General features: G+C 44.4%; 1 protein-coding gene across 2 annotated transcripts in view; it reads right to left on the bottom strand.

Annotated features, from left to right (window-relative positions):
• The window catches only part of ACSS3 (acyl-CoA synthetase short chain family member 3), a 1,350,383-nt gene that overhangs the window by 481,283 nt on the left and 844,047 nt on the right, over positions 1 to 25,053 (bottom strand). For both annotated transcript variants that reach the window (XM_078674232.1, XM_078674231.1), the window contains exon 9: positions 8,921 to 9,024. In XM_078674232.1, the coding sequence (XP_078530358.1) occupies positions 8,921 to 9,024 (104 nt within the window). The remainder of the gene's footprint in view (positions 1 to 8,920; positions 9,025 to 25,053) is intronic.

The following is a 25,053-nucleotide window of genomic DNA, read 5'->3' on the forward strand; positions in this document are numbered from 1 at the left end:
TTTTGGATTTCATCTTTAAAAATTCATATCTGAAGTTCTGCTGATTGGAAGTTTATAATTTTGGTATTTTTTTACTCAGATAAATATTCTCTAGTTTTCTAAACCTGTGTAGAGTCTTTTTGCGGTCTATTCATTCTATTGTATCACAACGTGAGTGTGTTGCACAAAGGCTTTACACATTGGATATGCCTGACTGATCTGTGCCACGCTACCAGAGGGTGAGCATAGGATATATTTTAGTGTGCATCTAGCTTACCCTGACTAGAGTGATGGTTCCTGCCTGTCCTGCGTACATACCTCAGCCAACCAGGAATCCCAGTTCTAACAGGGCCTATGTGTGGAAAGGTGAGGATCATTCTGGCAGGATGAACCTGATTACAATTCAAAAGGGCCTGGCCTGGCCCAGACAAAGAACTTGACACCAGACCTGGCCCAGCCATTGTTTCACTAGCCAGGCATAAGCCAAACCCAGAGGAAAGGGAGGAACTGACCGGAACCAGTTTGAGAGTTAGACAAAGGTGTGTCCTCCACCCACAAGCTTGAACTGGGAATGAAAATGACATGCTCACAAACTGAAATCAGAACGCTTCTGGACCTATGAATCCTCAGAAGGAGGACTGACCTGCTGTCTGATGCTTGGAGGAAGACTGGAACTATTGCCTTGAACCCAGGACCCCAGATGGGACTCAAGGGTCAGTTAGCTGACCTCCCATGTGAACTACAGAAATACAACATGTTCCAGAGGCATTATCTGTCTCCCAGTTGACCAAACCAACAAGCCCTGATCTGGTCCCCTCTGTTATCCTCAATAGGAGTGAATCCTGCCCCCAGATGTCATCCTCAAGGTCATGGACCCTTGGCTGGAGTCAAAGTATACTTCTCTCTGCTTAACCGAAGGTTTCACCGGATCCAATGATGAGCCCTGCAGAGCTAATCAACTCCCTACCAAAGGTGTTGCAGGATCCCACGCCAAGCAGTACAGAGCTGCTAACTCCCGCCTGGAAGCCTCACTGGATCCAAAGTAGAGCAAGACAGAGTGACTCAGAGCCCCGCAGTACCGCACCACATGGCTCATCACTGAAGGTTTCACTGGATGCGGTATCGAGAGATGCAGAGCCATGCAGCCTCACCGAATCAAATGTAGAGTGACGCAGAGTACCACTGAGCGGTGCCGTATCGCCCGCGCATTGAAGGCAGAAGGTAACATTTCCAGATAGACTAACCTTGTTCTGGATCCAGCATGCACTCCATCATGATACAAATTAAAAACTCATCACACCAGTCCCACTGATTGGATTTTTTTGTTTTAGAGTCATCTTATTTATTAAAATCTATTCTATTTGTCTAATTTGGTTTGTGAGTTTTCTTGTGCAATGTTTTCACTAAATTACTGTTTGAGTGCTTCATAAATACTTCACACAATGCCCATAGTTTAAGCATGACTCCTTTTGTGCCAAGCTACCAGAGGATTGTGCACAGGTTTACTTAGTGACTTTTGTGATTCACCCTGACAAGTATTGTGATTTATATTTAAAGTGGTTCTTGCCCCTTCAACCAATAATCCAATGTATTACATCCATTCATTCTTTCTGACTAAAAGGTATATTTTATAAGTGGGCTAGGCCTCAACAGCTGTCCTAAGTAATCCAATCACAGCTTGATATGGCTCTTGATTCCACTCCTACAAGAAAAAAAACTATAATGACACTTAAAATAGTTTCAGAAACTGTTTGACCTTCCATTGCTTAAATTAATTAAAACTTGATTTCTGTGTTAAAATTTTGCTATGGCTGACCTTAAAGTCTGGTAGTGTTCTGCTTATTAGATGCTGCAACCACAGCACGCTTTCAGGGTGAGACTCTGAGCCATGGCCTGCTTTTGCCTATGAACAGCAGAACAATGGTTCTGTGGAACCCTGGTTAAAACGCAGTATGCCTTAGACTTCTCTCCTTCAGCCACAGAATTTTTTACAATTTATCTCTCCAAGACAAAATTAGTCACCCAAGAAATGGCCCATCTGAAATGTAAAGGCCTTGGGAGATACTCATTCAGAGATAAGAGTTCTTTTATTATACAGTTAATTAAAACCATAATATACAAACATATCAATACATAAAGAAATATAAAATTTTAAAATATAAAAGTCTTAATCAGTTTCTTAATGCTAAGCATTATGCAGTGCGGTTAAGATAATATTAACACACTTCCCAGCTCTTGCTAGAGCCTGGGCTGAGTTATTGCTAAAACACAAATCCGATGCTTCCCTGCAGTGTCTCAATGTCTTTTCCCCAAAAACTGGAGCCAGTAGGCGGCGACGATCTATGGCAAAATGCGGACAGCAACATAGCCGGTGAAGCCAGGACTCATATAGATAATTGCAGAGTCTGCATGTAAGCTGCCCATTCCGCCGGGCCCACAGCGGATTAAAATCAAAAATTGGTAGAGCTAACAGCCTCATGTACAGTATTTTATTGCGAGTCTGTGAGTGAAGAGAATAGTTGAAATATGGTTGAGATTTCCCCTTGATATACGAATCATTCAGAGCTGTGAAGAGTGCGTTTTTAGAAAGCCCGGCAACGTCTGTCTGGAATGACACTAAAGTGATTTGGCTTTTTATTGTTTTTTTCCACATTGGCAGGGGGATGGTTGGATTAGTGAGGGTAGTGGCTTCGATCTTAAATGTGGAAATAGCGAGATGCAACTGTTTGCGCCAAGGAGAAAGTTCATCCGTGAACACAGCTTGCAATTGTTCTTTCATGGTTTGTGCTGGACCTCGTAGAGTGTGAATATAGAATTTAATTAAGTCTCCCAGACAGTGGAGGTCTGCGCTTGCCAGGCCCAGCTCAAGTCTCAGCCTCGACCTCCTTGCGTGCTGCGGAACAGAAAATATTTTCTTGTAGGCTTTTATTTGTAGATTTGCTAAGAATGTATTTATTTTTCCAGGGAAGGCCAAATGGCCATAAGACACTGCTGGAAGTAGTTTGGCCCGTAGCTCCCTTAGAATTGGCTCAGCTGTGGGGCTGTGCAAATGACGGTTCAGGCGCCTCAGGCTATGTATAATCCGCATGCCCTTGGGCCTTAGATGTCTAAGGTGAGATGCTTGGTTTGCCTTTTCGTTGAACCAAACTCCTAGATAGTTATAGCTGATACAGGTCGCTATATTAAGTCCCCCTGCTCGCCAATACAAATTTTTCTTTTTTTTGTATTTCCCGAAGGTCATAACTTTGGTTTTTGATTCGTTCATCAGAAGATGGTTCTTTATATTATACATGTTAAGGGCAATGAGCGATCTTTGTAATCCAATTTTTGTGTGGTCCATAATAATGATATCGTCAGTGTATTGCATTATCTGTAGACGTATCCCGCCCAATTTTGGGGCGACCAAGGCTGCTCCTGCCAGTTCTTTAGGTAAACCGGCGGTGTAAAGATTAAATAATAGTTTAGAGATAAGAGTTATTTGGGAAATTACAGTGGTCACAATCATAACCATGAAAAGGCATTTATATGCCTATTTGATGGGTGTGACATCCGCCTTGCATGATTAAGACATATTGCTTAGCCATACATACTATACGGTGCATAGGTCGGATCTCCTGAGATTGACAATTGCAATATATGAAACACTATACTTAGTGGGTTAACTTAACTTCAATCTTCTGGAACGTTCATAAACAGACTAAGGGACAATGTAGTTTTGGAGAAAGAACAGAATGTGTCTAAATACCTTGCAATGAACACAGTTGAAACACAATAACTAATATATACAAGAGCCTAGCATTTATATAGCGCACTACTCACCCAGAGGGCGCTAGTGGAGGGGGGTCCGCTACTGCTCGAACAGCCAGGTCTTGAGTTGCTTCCTGAAGGTGAGGTGGTCCTGGGTCAGGCGCAAGTGGGTCGGGAGGGAGTTCCATGTCTTGGCGGCGAGGTAGGAGAAGGACCGTCCCCCTGTGGTGGCTCTTCGGATGCGGGGGACGACGGCGAGGGCGTGGCCGGTCGATCGGAGCTGGCGTTTGGGAGCGTAGAAGTTGAGGCGGCTGTTGAGGTACCCTGGGCCTGGGTTGTGTAGGGCTTTGTGTGCGTGGGTGAGGAGACGGAAGGTGATTCTCTTGTTGACCGGGAGCCAGTGCAGGTCTCTCAGGTGTCCGGAGATGTGGCTGCGACGGGGGATGTCCAGGATGAGTCGTGCTGAGGCGTTCTGGATCCGCTGGAGTCTCTTCTGTAGTTTGGCGGTGGTTCCGGCGTAGAGGGAGTTGCCGTAGTCCAGGCGGCTGGTGACGAGGGCCTGGGTGACCGTCTTCCTGGTCTCGGTGGGGATCCACCGGAAGATCTTACGTAGCATGCGCAGGATGTTGAAGCACGATGAGGAGACAGCGTTGACTTGTCTGGTCATGGAGAGGGAGGAGTCCAGGATGAATCCCAGGTTGCGTGCGTGGTCTGTTGGTTTGGGTGCGCTGCCTAGGGTGGGGGGCCACCAGGAGTCGTCCCAGGCGGAGGGTGAGGATCCCAGGATGAGGACTTCCGTCTTGTCCGAGTTCAGTTTCAGGCGGCTGTTCTTCATCCATTCGGCTACCTCTTTCATCCCTTCGTGAAGGTTGGCTCTGGCGGTGGCGGGGTCGTTGGTGAGGGAGAGGATCAGCTGGGTGTCATCGGCATAGGAGATGATGTTGAGGTTGTGCTGGCGTGCGATGGCTGCGAGGGGGCTCATGTAGACGTTGAAGAGGGTTGGGCTGAGCGAGGAGCCTTGGGGAACGCCGCAGATGACTTCGGTGGCTTCAGATCTGAACGGGGGGAGGCGGACTCTCTGTGTCCTTCCGGCGAGGAAGGAGGTGATCCACTCCAGTGCCTTCTCCTGGATTCCGACGTTGCTGAGACGCTGTACTAGTGTACGGTGGCAGACAGTGTCGAAGGCCGCGGAGAGGTCTAGGAGGATGAGGGCTGCTGTTTCTCCGTTGTCAAGCAGTGCTCGGATGTCATCGGTGGCTGCGATCAGGGCGGTCTCGGTGCTGTGGTTGGCCCGGAATCCAGACTGTGAGAGGTCGAGGGATCCGTTCGTCTCGAGGAAGGCGACCAGCTGCTTGTTGACGGTCTTCTCGATGACTTTTGCAGGGAACGGGAGGAGCGAGATGGGGCGGTAGTTCTTGAGGTCGGTGGGGTCGGCTGATGGCTTCTTGAGAAGAGCGCTGAGTTCGGCGTGCTTCCAGCTCTCCGGGAAGGTAGCGGTGTCGAAGGAGGTGTTGATGATGTCCCGCAGGTGGGGTGCGATGACAGCGTCGGCCTTGTTGAAGACGTGGTGGGGGCAGGGGTCGGTCGGAGATCCGGAGTGGATGGAGTTCATCGTGCGGACGGTGTCTTCGGTGCTGATCGGGGTCCAGGCGCGGAGGGTGGTGGTGGGGGGCGGTGGTTCGGACGTGGCGTGCGTCAGTTGAGTGCTGAAGCTGTTGTGTATGTCCGCGATCTTGTTGTGGAAGTAGGAGGCGAGGGAGTTGCAGAGGTCTTGCGAAGGGGTGATGTTGTTGTTTCCGGCGTTGGTCGGGTGGGTAGTCTATTCATCTATATATATATTAATAATTTTTGCATTATGCCAGCCAGGTCTTTGAAGGGCAATTACTAACACATTATTAAGTAAACAAAATAAACCATAATCTTATCTTCTGGGAGAAACTCTGGATAACCTATTACATTTGAGCATCATGATCACACCGAATATCAAATTCAAATCACAAACACATCCAGTCTAAATTAATTTACATAACAGTGACTGGAGTTCTAAATTTGATTCAGTGCCTAGTAGCACTCTTTGTGAGTTTATGCCATATATATAGATTTTATTGTTCTTCCTTATCTCATTTTCGGAGAAATAATAGGGTGTCCTGACATCCAGCAATTTTTCTACGTGTTTGCTTCGGAAACGGAGAGTCTGTCTCCATCTAATTACCACATATTATTGGGAGGGTACCTGCTACCACATCAGCATTAATCCCACAGAATGATGAATGGAATACGTCCAGCATAGCAGAACTACTAAAATCCGATCATTCTCATTCCTTACAGCTGTCATCTTAGAGTAAGCCTGATGACTTTTGTTCATGTAAGTAAGAACCCTGTCAGATCTCTCCCCCAGTTTAAATAACATGCAATGATGGAAAATGCTTTCTTTTTAACCTTAACTGAAAAATCGTGCTAATGAGCCCTGTAATTTTATTCAGACTTTGACAGACATGGTGTCTATTAGGAAACTAAAATCAATTGCTCAGGACTCGTGACATAGGTCCACCAACCTCAAAAAACCCTTCAGGAAAATTATTTTCATGAGTTCCAAAATCTTACTTTGAGTCTAAGGAATAGAAATATCGAGTTTAATGTCTAGGATGCAGGTAAAATCTCCACATACCATCAGATGGACAGGGCACTGTCAGGTCAGAAAAAAAGTGTCTCTCTAACCATGCCTGAAGAAAAACCTGAAGCAAAAAATGATTGATCACCCAACAGCCAAGTTTAATAAAGTTTATCTTAATAACTCACACTTCCTTATCAAGAATTGCAATAACCATTCCTGTTATATGTGCAGTTTAAGAGTTTGGTAGGGAATTCGTAGCTTTATGATAATTGGAGATGCTTTTTGAAACAACTTGAATGGGCCACAGAATCTGAGCATCACACACCACTATCAGCTTCTATTTCTAGCTATGAAGTCCATTCGCCACTGTTCTCTTAATTCTCCTTTCAATGTTAGGTGCTATTCTTAATGATTAGATAATTGTTTTTGAACTAGCCTCTTCTTTTTTCTGTTCTCCACTTTTTCCAAACCATCCTCCTGGGCAATAGCAGCAGATTTGTGCAATATCTGCCCCAGTGCCTTTTCAACCTCACTGAGAAGTAGGAAATCATGATCCCGTTGCTATGGTAGTCATCAAATTTATACAGGCTATTTGAAGCTTCAAATGCACTTCATGCTTTCGAGTATTATGGCTTCTCTCATTTCTTCGAAACTGATGCTAAGTATTAATGGACAATGCAATACTACTGCATGAGTGTTTCTATTGGCAGCAGCGAAGTTGTGAATTATGTCGATTTGGTAGGGTTTATGACAGATAATCTCTCTGAAGAGTGGGAGTAGTACATTTTAAAGCTTTTCTGACCAAAAGCAACAGTGTCATATGACTGGATTTTATTGTTAACACAATAAAACAATTGAACTTCATGAATATAAATGGTTTCAACTGATACATATAGGTGTAATCAGTGTGGGACCTAATGGATATGCTTATACCCAACAGGTGTCCACCAATAATCCTCCAAAAATCCAACCGTGACCAATTATTTCAGTCCCCAATTGGCTCCACAAATCATTGCCAATATGTTCCAATTACCAAAATTATGAGCCTGAAAAGATGTATGTACCTTATCAATAAACAACAACCGTGAGTTTAAAACACTGACACACACACACACACACACACCCTTGAAATGGGCACACATTGTGGACTGATTATTTATATGCTTTCAGACCACTGTGCCCTTAATTTTAGCTCACTGATGCTCTTGCAGAATTGAAAGATCACACAAAAGAACTGTCTCCCAAACACATCCCCTTTGTGCTCTAGATATAAATAACAGACATCAATGCAGAATGGTGTGAGATAGAACAGAGGAAGGCAGTCTTTATGAGAGCAGTGAAAACAGCAAATGTTTAAACTCAGAACAGTGGTGTCTGGTGATGTTTTAAAGTGCAGAGCATTGCACTAGGCAAGCAAACAAAGTTTTCAAACCTCACCCTCTCCATAATATTTGGAGAGTTGAGGGGTTATGCCAGAAAATGTCTCCGAAGAGTAGGACAATACAAATGTCGGCATTTCGAAATTTCATGCATACACAACTTACACAACAGAGCCACAGTTTTACAGGCTCGTACTCAGTGCTACTAATTTACACAGCTCTTACAGGTTTGGTGGTGAATATATGCAGAACACTCTATCCTTTGAAATATAAGCCCCATACAATGTAATGGCATGACACTCCCGAAGTCAGGTCAACTAAGGATTGCTGGTGTCGTAACCATTGAAGCAGGGTTGCAGCCAATGCGTAGTGCCTTTCTTGTGTTAGGTATCTCAATGTCTTCGTAATTCTTCTCTAGCACATTTTCCTTTTTTATGGTTAATGGAGTGCTCTGTTTGATTTTATAAATGTGAATGCAAAAGGGCCCTCATTCTGTACCCTCAATTTTCAGTCTGATCACAACTTCAAAATAACTTATGATTTATTCTGAAGATGGATGGAAAGTACTTTAATTGTTTTCTTCTTTTTATTAAAGAGGTGGAGTTGCACTCACTTCTAAATCCCAGAATGCAATGTACTTTTTGGTTGAAGTCCAGCCGACTGGCATGTCATATTTGCATACATTATTATTATTAGTGCTACATAATTTGAATCACAAATCTCATTACCATTGTGTCTCACTCGCTAGGCGAATGTCTGTCATATTTAAACAGAGGCGACCTTTAAAGTACGGCATTATTCTGAACTTTGATACTTATAGTTAATTAAGAGATGCCACATTCTTCTTTTTACTGTAGATTTATGTTCATTTAAAAAACCACCTTGACTCATCAAATTACACTGCACAAATAGCGTATGGTTATATTACTTTTTCATCAATACTGGCCATTTTAATGACCGCTATTGGCCAAATTTCCTGCATTTTGTAACGGCACATTGAAAAGATTAATTACAGCAGCTTTAACATAACGTGTTTCAAAATGCAATAAATCACATAATTACTCATAAAATGTACGATTAAGATGATAAATACATAGAGAATTCAAATTCAACCTTACAAGAAGAAATAAATTGGTATTTAACTATAATTTGTAATGCACACAGAACAGCATATTTAAAAAGTTATGCATTCTGTACTTACCAGTTTGCCACCAATGATCTAGCACTGGAACATTAAAGACTCTTTTTGACCATTCCAACGTTTCGAGATCACATCTCTCTCCGGCCACGAATAACGTTCGAAACCTGATTAGGGAAGCAATATGTATAATCAATAAAATCATTCGCATCACAAGTTATGTCGCGGAGTAGGTTACTCAACTACGCGCCATTCATCACAAACATTTCTGAGTTTGTATTGGTTAATTATTTAATGGGAACTTTACTGTCTACTCTGGGGTCACTTTCGTGACATCCCAGTTCAAGTTAGTGTTGGGGCAGACATTTCTGAAACTTTGCTTTGAAAGTTCTCTATAAGCCGAATAACCGGGCAATGACAAATGCCAAGGTGCTGCTATGTGCCTGTTGTGACCTTGGAAACGTTTCTTTGTCAGGATTACTTTGTTCGAGCTCTGTCCTGTTTGTACTGAGAAAGAAATATTTGAACTCTCTATTTTACATGGAGGTATGTGTTCTTTTCGAAAAACTATTAATCTCTGTCTTATTGAAACCTACATTGTAGTTTTTTCTTAAGTGGTCTAATTTTAGTACTGGATTTTCACAGCACTGCTATGATAACAACAGTCATAGACGTGGCTTTGGGTCCATTCCTTTAAACCATTAGCTTTCTGGGACCAGCCTCTCTCAACCACCGCATTGAGATTTTGTCATTCATGTCTTGGCGCAGCATGGTGGAGAAGTCGTTTCTCATATAATGCTATTGTCTCTTTCTGAGTTTCCTTCCACCTCCCCTCGAGTGCTTGCATCGAACTTTATGTTTGACTACTTTACAACAATATCTGTGTCTGTCCACTCTTGCAGGATCTCTCTTGTGTGTCACACTGTAATGTGTTAAGGCAGCATGCAAACGTAGAGTGTTGGCTTTACAAATGCTTGTTTAAAACTGGAAAAGTATTTGTAGGCTCAGTGATGTAATGTGACTGCAGTGAACGTAAAAATAATGGTCCCAGTGACATTCTGCATTACATTTCTGTATTGAAGAGGGCCAGGTTTTCTTACTACTCAGCATTTTTATTTGCATACGCAGAAGTCTGATTCGAAGTCTAAGAATTGATACTGAATATTGAACTGAACTTGTTCAAATAACAAATTATAAAACAACATGTATTAACTCTAAATTAAGTTTACAAATCACAGCAAGTGCAGACCTTCATCATTGGCCTCGAGCCCCCATGCCTCCAGATGTGTTTTCAACCAATCCCTGCCTAGAAATGGTAGGGTATGGAAAGTAGCATAGTCGAGGATTTATCACATCTGTCCACAGCCAAATACTACACTATACCATCAGTGGTGAATGAATGAACAGCCAAACAAACATCTCAAATCGCACATTGAGACCTGCATGTTCAGAAGGGAGACTTACGTGTGTTTGAGAAATGGGACTTCCACTTGGCTCGATTTGCTCTCCTCTGCCCTTGTAATTTGTGTCCAGCACTATTTCAGCAGTGGGTCATGGATTGCTAGTTCCTGTGATGGTAAACATGGTATTTAACTTGTAGATCCACAACCAAACAGCCTCTGCCGGTCCATTGGGGCTGAGGGGCTACACCCCCGTCTTTTGCCCTTCATGAACAGTGTCTGTCAGGCTGGACCAACACTGTTCAATTTCAGGTCAGGCAGCCAGGAGCTAGACATGCGCTAAATGTGCAGGCTCCTGGCTGCCTGAGCTGAACTTTGCTAGACTTAGGAAGTCACAGCTTCTGTGGGTGTGACCTCCTCAGCTCAGCAAAGGTCCATGAGGCCCTCCCCTCAGTGACGAGGGTTAGCATCACTGATTGCCTCGCACCAGGATGCTTCAGTTTTAAGTCCTGAAGGGCCCAGCGTCGAGTGTCAGTGACACTTCATCACAGAGTGGATTGGAGTCGAGTGGAGTGGAGTGGGTTAGAGTGAGGTGGGTTCAGCAGTCTCACTGACTCATCCCATTGTGTGATGATGTTGGGACTGCTGCCTTCCCCAACGAGGGAAGGCAGCAGTCCCAAGCCTCCTGGGATCTCTGAGGCAGAGCTGCAGGTAAGTGTGTGTGCTTTTTTAAAAATTAATGTTTGGTGCGTGCATGTGTGCATGTATGAATCTTTGGTAATGAGTGTTGTGAATGGATGTGTTTATTTGTACTCACGTGTGAATGCATGGCTGTGAATGTGTGCCTGTGCATCCCGTCCGCCCCCCTGCCTCCAAAACGTACTGGCTGCCACTTCAACTGGATATTTATGAGGTGTGTGGGGATTGTACGTTTCAGAGAGATTTCTTGCTTGTTGCTTTTCTGTGCACGGGTGTGTGGCTTATATTAATTATCCTGTTGCAGAGTATTAAACACTTATCCAGTTCCATCCGCCCCCTCCCACACCCCCTGAAAAAACACAGAATTGCATCTAAACATAAATGTATACTGGTATAAATGAAGGAGATTTGCTTAGAGGGCTAAAATGTGGAGAGAAACGGAATGGGCACACTAAGGTATAATATGACAGTGCTAAGGCATGAAAAGAAGTAAAGAAACCAAGACCGATATCAAATACACACGGAAATGCAGACAAGTGTGTGGTGAAGATGCGTCTTCGCGCAATAATCAGGTCACACTGTTGTTAAGCTTAAAAGGCCATTTATTAGGACCAGGCTGCACAACATAAACCAGAACAATCAACAACAACTAAATCTCCCCCAACCCAAACTCCATCCTCATACTCTCCTTTCATTCCTCCTTCCGTTCTTCAACCTTACTTCCAATCTCTCTTCGCATCCTGGCACTACTCTCATGCCACCAGTCGCCCCCCCCATCATTCACTCCTCCCCCCCACGAGAGGTGGGTGCGCCCGCTAGTGACTCCCCCACCCCTCCCATATACCGGCAAACCTGCAGCCCGACCTAAACTGGCACGCTCTGCCAACCCTACCCCCAAGCCCTAATAACTGTAGGGTGGGTGGGTGGCCACAGAAAAAGCTGCTCCCCACCCAGCAATGCCAGAATGCAGGAAGAGGAAGTCGCCTTCCTAACCTGCATTCTTATACCCACCCCCCAACCACAACCCCAACCACAGCCTGGCCCTTCCCCGCGCGAATGACCCCAGGGGAAGACTAGACTGCGTCTTCGCTTCCCCTGGGGCCCTCCATCGCGCAATAATCAGGCCACACTGTTCTTAAGCGTAAAAGGCCATTTATTAGGACCAGGCTGCACAACATAAACCAGAACAGCAATCAACAACAACTAAATCTCCCCCCAACGCAAACTCCATCCTCATACTCTCCTTTCATTCCACCTTCCGTTCTTCAACCTTACTTCCAATCTCTCTGCACTACTCTCATGCCACCAGTCGCCCCCCCCATCATTCACTCCTCTCCCCCACGAGAGGTGGGTGCGCCCGCTAGTGACTCCCCCACCCCTACCAAATACCGCCAACCAGGGAACCCCCTTAGGGCGGTTACCTGCCCCCCCCCCCAGGTGCTAATGTGCATCTTTCGCCATCACTCACTCACACATCCCTGCGGCACCAGATCGCTTCGTTCCACAACTTGCTTACTACATCACGCACCTCCATTATATAATACGCATTCCCAAGCGTCGAAAGATGCACTCCGTCATCCCTAAAAAGCAACCTTTCCTCAAGTCGTAGTCCGGGATGGGCGATCACCTTAATGTCCTTTGTTTCACAGAAAACCCTCATTGCCCTGTTCAATTTTCTCCGAGCCTTCTCCACTGCCCCATGTTTATTCGCCCCCGCCAAACTCTTCTGGGAATGAATTCAGTCCAAGCAATGCAAGCCCCAGATAACTTTTGTTTCATGACCTCCAGGTCCCTCTGCATCAGCTGCAAGAGCGCCAAACCCGACAGCTGAATCAAGTCATTTTCCCCCAAGTGAATGATCAACAAGTCCGGGCATTCCCTCTGTGGGACCATCTTCGCGAGCCAGGGCAACAGTGCCCCCCATCGCATCCCCCCTTTTTCCCACCAGTGCACCTCATGTTGAAGTCCATTGAGTCCCAGGTTACGGCCGTACACCTGCTGCTCCACATATCTCGATGCCCAGTGCACAAAGGAATGCCCCACAATCCATGTGACCGTCTTGGCCCCCGGTCCGCCCACGCAACCTGGTAATATTGACACCTCAACATCCCATCACCCCCATCCCTAGCTCAACAACCTACTTCCTGACATACCTCTCACAACATCGTGACTTCCATCTACCAATCCTTCGTATCTAATCCCAAGACCACCCCAACCGCGCCGCCGCAGTTGCTGCCCCTATTCAAAAAGAATGGGTCCCAAACCCCTCCGAATTCAGCCCCAATCTTCCCACTGCCTTGCGCAAAACCGCTAAAAGCTGCACTTCCCTAACCCTGGCACCAGACTCATTGCAAAATATCTCACCACCAGACAACCGTACCTGGTCCACAAACAACCTCCACTCATTCACCGGGCACACACCGTCCCATCCACTCTCGCACAGCCAAACCCACATTCCCCTCCCCAACTGGTCCATCTTAGACTGGCTCAGCCAAATACCCAATCGTCCAGATTCCACACGGACCTCCTCAAACCGCCTACCACCTCCGGACCTTGTCCCCAACAACTCTGAAACCCTGAAAGCCCCAAAAAACATCCACACCATGCACAACCTAAACAGCCGAACCTCAAATCCATTGTAACAGCACAACGGTAACACTTCAACTATACGAACCAGCAACTTAAATGTCTCAGCTTCCCTCAACACCCCTGCCCTCTCTACCCCAACCCCTAAGCATCCTCCCAATGACTACATCCTTCGTTGTATACCAAATGTTATAAAACCAAAGTGCTTAAGTGCAGTAAACGAATTCTATTAGCTGTAAACCATGCATATCGGGTGATCTTATAGAAAATGGTACAAGTCTTAGCAAATATTCAGCCCTCTCGGAGTCTTGGTATCAAGCTCGATTATGTATTTAGTTTCGAGTTGCCTTAAAGATCCTTCCCTGTTTCCACCCCTTTTATTTAGTGGGACGCTGTCAATTACAAAATATTGTAGAACATTTAGATTATTGTTATGTTCTGTTTTGACATGCCTGGCAACAGGATAAGATGGGTCAGAGTTAACTGTAGCCCTTAGATGTTGTAAAATTCGAGCATGAACCAGGAGCTTCGTGCTCCCCACGTACTGTAGTCCACAGATACATTTGAGGACATATACAGCGTGGTCAGTCCGACATGTGAAATGCCCGTCAATTTTAATGGGGACATCTGAAAATGCATTGACATACGTATTAGTGTTCACCCCAAACTTGCAGGCCCGGCAGGTATTGCACTTAAAAAAACGTTTTGGGGGGAAAGCCAATTGCTTTCGTTGAAAAGTTTAGGGCGTGTTTTCACAAGATCACTTCGCATAGAATGCGCCTTACGATACATAAAGTTTGGTTTATTTGGTAAAATACCTTGAAGAACAACATCCGTTAGGACAATCGGTCAGTGAGTGTTGATGATTTTTTTTTATAGTTTGCGACTGCCTACTGTATTGTAGATATGAATCTGCAAGAATTCACAGTTGGACTTTCAAAATTTGTACCAGTGACAGTGCCAACGGAGGAATTGTTAATGATGGCTTTGGGTACTGGTCTAGTATCGAGGAAATTCGTGGAAAGGGGATCAATGTGTGATGTAAATTTTAAATTCAATTCATTCACATTGATCAAATCTATAAATCTGATTGCTTCTTCCTGAGTCCCCTTCCAAATAATAAAAACATCATCTATATATCTCCACATCTCCATCACGTGTTGTTCATAAAGTATCTTGTTCTCTATTCTTAGGACATGCTCCTCCCTCCAGCCTACATGTAAACATGCATAGCTGGGGGAGAAGCATGCCCCCATTGCTACGCCTTGCTTTTGTTTAAAAATCTTGCCATCAAACATAAAACCATTGTTAAAAAGGCACCACTGTATCATCCTTAATAACATTTGATTGTGTTGATACATATTGATACTCCTGCTCTTAAGATAATGTCCTATAGCCCGGAGAGCGCCTTCATGTTTGATGCTAGTATATAGCGAAGCAATGTCAAGAGTTAAAAACAAATAATCTTCGGCCCACTGCACAGTACTTAATTTAAATAAAAAGTCTTTAGAGTCTTGCAGAAAAGTAAGCAACTTAGTCACAAATTCTGGAAGATAAAAATCCACATATCTGGAGGTACATTTAAATGTGCTGTTTATTGCCGATATAATGGGTCTGCCTTGCAATGGGTCCAATCCTTTATGCACTTTTGGGATTAAATAGAAGGTTGGCAGTGTGGGATGATCGTTGTATAGAAACTTAAATTCATCTTTGGAAATTAAACCATCTCGTTGCCACCTTGCCAAATCATTCTTATAGTCCCCATTGATTTTCTTAACAGTAACCCCATTGCTGGCTTCATAACATTGTGTGTCATTCAAATGTTTAAAAGCCTCAGTTCTGTAGGATGCCTTGTCCAACAGAACAATATGTATGATCTCCTTTATCTGCATTGTTGATAATCAAAGAGTCGTTGTTCCTGAGTTTGTTCATCAAATGGAAGTACTCTTTGTTGCTGCCACTAAATTTAGTTTTGGATTTGCATGTATTCGTATGTAGAGATTTCAATTCTTCGGTTATCCGTTCATGGAAAATGTCCACCGCATCCCTGGGCATGATGGGGACAAATGTAGAGGGAGCTTTGAATGGACTACATCCTGGTAATGAAATATTGATCCCTTCCTCTTGCGCTGCCCTTTGTGTATTCATATTCTCATGTTCAGGATCTGGTTGATTCTCTCGCAGCGCAAACAGGGGATCTCCCCAGCAGTGAGGGTCCCCTCAACTGTATGCACTGGAATCGTTGTCTTGCATTGATCATGATTTTTGATGGTAAAGTATTTCTTTAACTTTAATTTCCGAATGAATTTATAAACATCCACGCGAGTTTGTACGAAATCAAAATTGCTCTCAGGGCAAAAACTGAAACCTAAGGCCAGCAGCTGTTTTTCAGCGTCATTTAATTCAATGTTGGTCAGGTTGATTATGGTTTGGGTATCCGGTGGGATTAATTACGCCAGTTCTTTTTCTTGGGCGGCCCTCTGCCTCGTGCGTTTTGAACACTTTCTTCTCTCCCTCCTTCTACGGTTCCTTTCTTTGCTTGTGGTGCCTGTTGGTTCCTCGGTCGTAACGACTGTTTTCTTTGCTCCCGGAAAAAATCCATCTCTTCAGCATAAGAGAGGGGGCCCAAAGTCAAAGCACAAGAACCATAGGCACAGCTGATGCGGTCAGAGTCAGTATTACTGAGTACGCCGCTAGAATCAGAACCTGAGGTTACCCCACTTGAGGCAGGTGGCTGTTCACTATTGTGAGAGTTTCCAGGCTGCCCACCAGATCTATTAAGTACTTTCTGTTTTTTCACCACATCATATTTGCGCGCAAAGGTAAAAATTTGCCCTTGTTCGTAATCGTTTTTGTCCCCTGCGAATTTCCATACTTTTCTTGTTTTAATCGTTTCTTCCTGTTTGTTTAATCTTACATGCATTTCCTTCACAGTTTTATCAACAACATCTTTATTGTTCACATTGGTGAGCCCATCTATTTCACTTTGGATGCGCTTTATTTCATTGAGGTCATGCTCTCGGTCACTTCCAGCATATTTAATAAGTAAGCATACAAGTGTCATTGAAGCCTCAAGGTTGCTTTCCGTCCACTCTTTCAAGAGTAGCGGATTCGGCTTTTCAAAGCTGGGTGCCAGCATAATTCTTAATCCTCTAGGCACTCGCCCTGCTTCATGATACTTTTCCAGAGATTTGACCCCCCACCATTTCGTGAGTTTGCTTCTTTTGTGTTTTTCCAGCAATTTTAAAAGAATTCTAAGGTCTGGATTCTGTTCAGTAATCTCTGAGTTTTGGACTGCCTTTTTATCGACTACAGGCAGATTAAGGAAAAGCTCCACCACCGCTTTTTCTCTTTTTCTGAACATTTCGTCCATTGCAATGCGCAGCAGTTTTCTCACTTGAAATGTCGTTGCACGTTTAACCAATATGAACGGTCAAACACGCCAACAGCAACTTGGAAATACCTCCCCACCTGCTCCTGATTGTTCTTATCACCACCGACTTACTGTCAACAGCAAACGATGCCCTTTCCAGTCCTCCGACTTTATATATATATGTGTGTGTGTGTGTATATATATATTTTGTGAATTACCTACTGGCGGTCGCCAGTAGGTAGTTATTGTTAGGACTAAGTTTCCATAGGAAGAGCATTTTTTTGCTTTGCTTATAACTTTGCCGTAGTTTGATAGATATATATATTTATCTCTCCTACTGGCGGTCGCCAGTATGTAGTTATAGTTAGGACCTAGTTACCATAGGAAAATCGCAACATTCTATTCCCAATAACTTTGGCGCCGATTGACGAATCTTTGCAAACTTTTCAAAACGTATGGCCCGCTTCGGTCCACTCCTATCTTGAAAGTTTCGGGGTGATTCTGCAAGCGGGGGCCGAGAAAAAAGCGGGGTCCAAAAAACGTGTTTTCTCCATGCAATTTTCAATAGGAAACTTTAGACACGGCTACAGCCCAAACTGCTGAATGGAATTAGTGCTTTGTCGCTATTTGAAAACTCAGAAAAAAAGTCCTCATTTTACATTTTTAGAGCTTTAACTATAATTTTGATGCAAATAAGACCCTCTCATTTATTTAATTTCTGAAGGAAATGCTCTAGGTATTACAGTTTGGTTTATATCAAGATGACTTCAGGCGTTCCATACTTTTGTAATAAATATAGAATGTTAGTAATCTACTTGTTCATTAGGATACTGTTGAGAGGCAGAGGCCAGGGGCACGGACTCTGAAAATTGAAGGCTGGTAGGAGGGTGCAGAGGGAACAATTTGACCACACTGAGCAGGCAGGAAGGCAGTGGCAGCACAACAGATTATGGAGGGCAGTGGAAAGGGGGGCAGGGGCAACAAACCAACAATACAGGACTGGTGAGAGAGGCTGTGGCAATATAATAGAGCATTGTGGGCAGAAGGAAGAGGCAGTGGTAGTACACCATACATGCCAACAGACCCGATTCAGCCAGGAAACGTCCAATGTTTTAAGTCCAAATGGGCTTTATTTGATCTGTCTCCTGTCTACAATCTCCTCTTTTTCAATATAAGTCAAAGGAGAAAATCAATACCCCAGTTTTTTGTCAAAATCTCCTTCTTACCAAGTTCAAAATGTTAGCAAGTATGGTACATTGGATCATGGAAGGCAGGAGGAATTGGGGTAGGGACATGGACTCAGATAACAGAGGACAGGAGGGACATGGAAAGGTGCACCAAACTGACCCTACAGGGCAGGCATCAGGGGTTGCAGCTGCACAATTCACCACACAGGGCATGCGGGACGGGTGTGCAGCACAACAATTCATAGAAAGCAATAGGGAGGGGACAGGACCATGCACATGGACAACAGAGAACAGAGGGGAAAGAGACAATGGTAGCTAGCTGATCATAATGGACAGACAGGAGAGAAAGCTGCAGCATAACGGCCCATTAAGGGTAGGAGAGACGGATCAGGGGCATTACAATGGAACAGACAAGCCAGGAAGGAGGGCATAGGGGTCTGCACATGGAAACAGAGGCCTGGGGGTAAGGTGCAAGGGCAGGAACAGCAAGATGACCATGAAGGGCAGGTAGGATGGGCACTAGAAGCAAGACACACCATGGAGAGCAACAGTGAGACTATAATGGCATACACACCGACCATGGATGGAAGGTGGGAGGGGGTATGGGGTAGCTAGCTGACCACACAGGGAAGGTGGGAGGGGCCGTGGCAGCACTGAAGACCATGCATGGCAAGCGGGAGGGTTAGTGGCAGCACAATGGCTATGATGGGCAAGAAGGAGGGTGCAGGGGCATGCACAAAGGACCATGGAGAATAGAAGGGAGGGTCTGGACCTGGGCACAGACAAGAGAGTTCAGGGGAAGGGGCCTCACAACAGACCATCCGGGGTAGACAGGAGGAGCATTTGCAGCACAACAGACCGGCGAGGGCAGAAGGGTGTGGCAGTAAAATGGACCATGGAGGACAGAAGGAAGGGGATAGGGGCATGGAATGTGGACAGGCAGGGTGGATATGGCAGGGACAGGTTACAGTCATCTGACAATGCTAGGCAGGTGGGAGGTGAGTGGCAGCTCAACAGAACACTCCCGGTAGATAGGAGTGGCAGGTCCATGGAACGTGGTGGCCAAAAAGGATGGAGCAGGGGCATGCACACAGACATCAGAGTGCAGGGGGGGGGAGAATAGGGGCAGTAAGCTAAGCACAGTGGCTAAGGAGGAGGTCAATGATTGGGCATAGAATTGGGCAATGGAGGGCAGGAGGAGTGGACTGGTACATCATGCTAAATGGAGGGCAGTGGCAGCACATCAGACCATGCATGACAGGAGGGAGGAGCCTAGTCCATGGATTCAGACAGCAGAGGATAGGGAGGAGGTGGATGGGGCAGCAAGCTAACTGTTCAGAAAAGGCGGGAAGGCCAGTGGCAGAACAACTGTCACACAGGGCTGTAATAAGGGAGCAGGGACATGGACTTGGACAATGGATGGCTAGGAGGAGGGAAGCCTGGAGCAGCCAGCTTGGGTGGGGCAGCACAATGCCAGGCCTTGCTTCAAACCCCTCAGCATACATTGTACTATGCATCTTACTTAACGTTAAAAAAACTAGAAATTTGCTGGAAAAAAAAAAGATTACAGAGACAGTATAGTTAGACTCAGATTTCACTCATACACAATCAGTGAAATTCAGCAGTTATAGTTACCTGAGCTAACTATAACTTACGCCCCCGCAATGTACTGCTAATGACCTCAGACATTACATCATACATGACATGGTCAGTTACATCACTCATGACATCTCAAATGAGCTGTGAATGGAATGGAACTATAATCGCTAGAAATGTATTTAGGGATAGTGTGCGTATATTAACACCCCCTTTTTTTCTTTTCTTTCGAGTAAGAACCATTATTATATGCAATGTGCTCAGATTAATATGGCCGATTGCCTTTCACTTTAAAGTAATGTGTAGTACATTGTTTATGTTGATGTTTGCAATCCTAAGTACTTTTATTATGAATAAGTCACGTTGACAAACATACAGGTATGGCGGTCACGGGGCAAGATATGCTGACTCGTCATCAGTGTAGCAGGAGGCTACTGCATGACGAGCCCAGCTCGTCATGAGCGTGGAAGGGGTTAAAAGTAATATTTTCCCGTCTTACATTAACCTAATGTTGCTAAAAATGTTTTGTTTAGTTATAAATACATTCTTATCAGAAAGACCAATCCCAGCCACTGTGGTATGTCTTAAATTCCGAGTTTTGAATATCCGAACCAAACTCTCTTAAACCCTTGTGCCTAGAAGTATGGATAACATGCTATTCCAACACCTTGCAATCCTCATTTCATGTGTAACTTTTCCTATAGACTGTTTCACACAAGCAGGTTTAATTATCTCTGTGTAATGTGTATGTGATGTAAGTGCTCTGACCTAACATTGGTATGAGTAGTGCCCCAAAACACGTGAAATGCATGTGAGAGAAAGGGGGTAAACAACATTTACCACGAAAAGTTTTCCCCACAAGGAATTACAATGCCAATGCGGTCGTTACAACTACCACGTTGTAACCACGCATACCATTACTCCGCAAGTCGGAACAACGACTTGTGGAAGGGGGGTTGCTGGATGTTGGAATAGTATAATTTACTATTCCAACTCCAGTCTGTGTGGACAGTAGGGAAGGTGTTGGATAAAATCGTAAAACAAGTGTGGAATCCACAACTGAATACAATATGTCAGGTGAGATGTACAGACCTTAAAATAATACAGAAAATCGGACTCCAAGCTTGACACAATACTCAAGGTGAGTATTCCAAACTTTGTCACAATACTGCAGCTGGTGGCTAACTAACTAGACAACAGTCCAGGTAAGGGCTCCCATTTTTTAACATGACGCACAAGAGTTATTTGGATCCAGGCATGGTAACATCTAACTGAAATATTTTAATTATCATCTTTCCTGGACTCTCAGGAAGGTAATTGGTTAGCATACAAAAGTCTCAGAATAATCCAAAACTATTTTTACATGAAAGGCACTCTACGCTACCTAGCAAGCGTTTTCTGAATGCAGAGCCCATTATCTCTTCTCAGCCAACAAATTCAGTCCTACCAACTGACTAAATGTTTAAAGTTGTATTCACATAACCAACAGGCCACTGTCCGCGTTTGGTGAAAGTAATTTGGTGGTATCTCACTCTACATACAACGTTTTTCTTTCTATGGATCTCCTCCCTCTTTTCTCTTTGCTGAGGGCTGAACCGTTAACCCTTAACTATACACAAGACCAGAGCCACACTACTGTCTAAGCTCAGACGGATGTTTATGTGCCTGTGGCCAGTCAGAGAAACTCACGGGAACGGGGGTGGGATTGAGAGAGGGTTTTATTGATTTTAACACTCGTCTTTGTCTTAGGGTGCTCCTATAGTAAGGGAGAGGGCTTTCGTGGTCCTTCTTCTCCTGGGAGGTACGACTTTTGTGTCTCTTCGGGCTCCTTCTTCTCCACTCCAGCTTGACCGGTTTCCTCAATATGTCCGGTAACGTCAGAGAAGAAAAAGAAGATAGCGCAGTATCAGTTGGGTGTTCTATATTTACAGTGTGCAAGGATAGGGGGTGAGGAAATACACGGTGCTCAGTTTACAAAAGGGTCTGTGCCGAGGTGCCGTTGGTGCTCGGGGTAGGAGGTGAGAGGAATGTCGGACGGGTGACTCAGGGGGGTTTTGGTCCCTTCCTTCCCGCCCATGCCGAGATACGAGCCCGTACCTGGTTAAGCCACACTTCCTTTGAACTTGAAGTGTGGCTCGGGGATTAGCCTTGACGTTGGCCTCCTGGCTTGTTAGTATTCTCGATGGCGTCCTCTCGCTCTCGCTTTCCACTCCGTCCTTGGACCCTCGCCGCTTTCTCCTCCTCGCTCACTACTCCTTCGCCTCCAGGTGAAAAACACACTGGCGACTCGCTGGTTCTGGGCATTTCTTCTTCCTGGAGCTCCACGTCATGAAAGGGGGCGGGGCTGGTTCCAAATTCCGCCCAGTTAAAGAAACAGTGCTCGTCTCTCTCCTCCGGCACGAACACGGTTGAGTTTGCTTTGTCCCAATACTCGGGGGGCTGTATAGGAAGATAGGAAAGAGTTGAACTCCTGTCTTCCTCTGTTTTGGCCTGCTTCACCCCGCCACAGTGCCCCAACAACTTCTTCATTCAACTTCACTTTGACAAAGAAAAGATTTCTTAAATATGGAAAAAAATGGAGAAAAAAATTAAAAAATGAAGGAGGAGGAGAAATGAACAAAGAAACAGTCAGCAGGGTAGCCAAGATGTGGATATCTGTATGCAGCAAAACCTGACAGGTCAGGCTTCCAGTACTGGCCAAAGTAATTGAAATGAGTCCAGAGAGTTGGACACATTAGACTACCTGAAGTTGTATCACTGACAAATACAATATCACATTAAGTTCCTAGCTTTCCCATACTCAACCAATCACGTTTGTCTGCTGATTTCACAACATTGCACCAGGCTGCACACAGATATTCAAACATGGGTCAAGGGACTGGGATCCATGGGTTCTTAGGCGGTCAAACACAAACCCTATTCTCTTAATGCCTAGTTGCTCAATGGGAGTAATAGGAGAACAGACAACCTATAATAATAGCTAGTTCCATATGCACTGTGGTACATCCCCTGGAAGGAGGTAAAATTAAAAAAAAACACAAAGTAGAACAATTTAATTAACTCCCGGGTGTTCCATTACTGTAGCTGCTTCCAGACACTAGGGGTCTACGCAACTCGGAACCTTCCAGACACAAGGGGTCTACGCAACTCGGAACTATCAATATTCATGTATTAAGATTTTACAGAGAATCAAGTTAATTATCATTTTCATTTGATCATGGAATAATGCACTTGATTCAAATTCAACAAAAAGCAGAATTCTTGAGAAATCAATTAGTGCCATTACATAAGTGGCAATTTGGCATGACTCTGTCTGGGTAAATCCTACCTCCTATTTGCAGAAAATGGACAGTGGTGCGTTTTCCACCCTGCATATCTGCTCGCTGCAGGGAAAAATACCGTCCGCTCTGGTCGCCAGTACGTTCCCAAAGTGAGGGCTATTATTGTGTTTTTGCGGATTAGATATAATATTTTATAATAAAAAATCAAGTACAAATGAATGTATTAATATGGGTCCTATATGCATGAAATTATGATATTATATACTAAAACAAAATCAGAAACAAATGAATGTATTGATATGGGTCCAATGTTCATGAAATTGCCTGCCTTAAGCATGTGTCATTCCTTTGACCTACAATTCCATGCCCCCCTTACTCCTGCCACCCCATCAATATTGTCAAGTAATTGGAATTGCCATCTAAAAGCAACTAAGTTTATCCCTGGCAGAGCTCTCACATTACACACACGTTTATAAAAATGTGGATTCGTCCACTTTACTTAGATTTATTACACAGGCGCATCAAACTGACTGGAAGATGGATTTGCTATGACAAAATGCACGACTATTTCTGCATGATAAAACAGCGTTTTTACAATGGGTACGCAAGGAGGACATATATTCCAATCATCTTACTTTGAATTATATTCTACCAACAAATTGTATCAGTCTTCTCCAGCAAAATCAATGAACTCCCTTCCTCGATGCAATTTATCATTCTCAAACTCTTTAGGCGTAATTTGCACATAAAATGTGAATATCTGTTTAACATGTTTATCAGGCTTTTTCCTTCTCGATCCAGAGAAAATGTGATTTTGAATCGCAGCACGGAGGTGGAGGTCTGAAGCAGGGAAAACATGTATTTTTAGGTGTGCTATTTCAGTGGTCTTAAATTAAATCTGTTCTAAGAATATGCGAACGAGAAACAGAACAACAAACTCTGGGGCATAGTTAATGGACTAGTAACCTGACTAAACTTTTCTAAAAGTCTTTTCGCAGGACCTGGGCCAACGTCAGTCTGCTTGCTCGGTGTTTATGTTCGTGGGATACAGACGATATTGCCATTTGACCTGCACTCACAAGACATGGATGCAGACAACGCTATTTGGACATGGCTGGCAGGTGTACCGAACATATGACTAGGTGTGGTGAAGCCAGGGTGAGGCCATGCACCCGCTACACTAGACTGTGGAAAGACGTACTGTGCAAAAAGCAATGTGAGCAGGCGTACCAGATCCAAGGCACGTTCAAGCACTCACAAACTTCGAAGTATGTCGGAGGCATGGCAACAGACCCTGATGGAGGTACTGCAAGCGGGGGAGGGACAGAAGCACAATGCAAGGTCTACGGCGATCATGTCCTGTCTGCGGTGACTCATGAAATCTGCCTCAGATGGTGAACTAGGACTACAGCAGGTTGTATCCACACACCTTGCCAAGTGTGCAGTGATAAGTGAGCACAGCCATTGGTCATGCTATGTGGGTACTGTAGGCAGAGATACTGCAGTGCACACAGATCAGACTTTAAAGCCATGTGTATAGTGTCTGCGGGGCAACTACTACTGGTCCACTGGGCAGAGCTTCTGTGCGAAGAACATGACCAAAGACTAAACCCTCTTCAGTATCCACTGGGCATGGCTTCAGACCTTGCACTGTGGGAATTTTAGGCAATGGTAAAGCATGCATGATGCCCCCTACCCAACAGTACCTGAGCAGAAGTACAATGCAAGCCATTTGGTGAAATGCCGTGATTGCTTTGCAAAGTTCATCCAGCATGACCATAGGCCACATTTCAGAGCATTGCACACATGATCATTGCAGACAACGAGGCAGGACCCCACACATGACATCACAACTGACACCATGTTGATTCACTCTTTCTGATCTGGAAATCAACACAATAGAGTCCCGCATAAATGACTCGAGTTCTTTTTAGTTATGTGATCGTTTCTTCATATTTCAAAGTATTCACTGAATTCATTTTAAATGCACTTGTCTGTTTTGTTTCCTTAGCACTTACTAATTATCCAGCTTTTCGTGCCAGGACTTCCAAGCAATATCATTTCCATCCATACA

The sequence above is a fragment of the Lissotriton helveticus genome, chromosome 1_1 (genome assembly GCF_964261635.1).
Source record: "Lissotriton helveticus chromosome 1_1, aLisHel1.1, whole genome shotgun sequence".
Classification (NCBI taxonomy): Eukaryota; Metazoa; Chordata; class Amphibia; order Caudata; family Salamandridae; genus Lissotriton; species Lissotriton helveticus.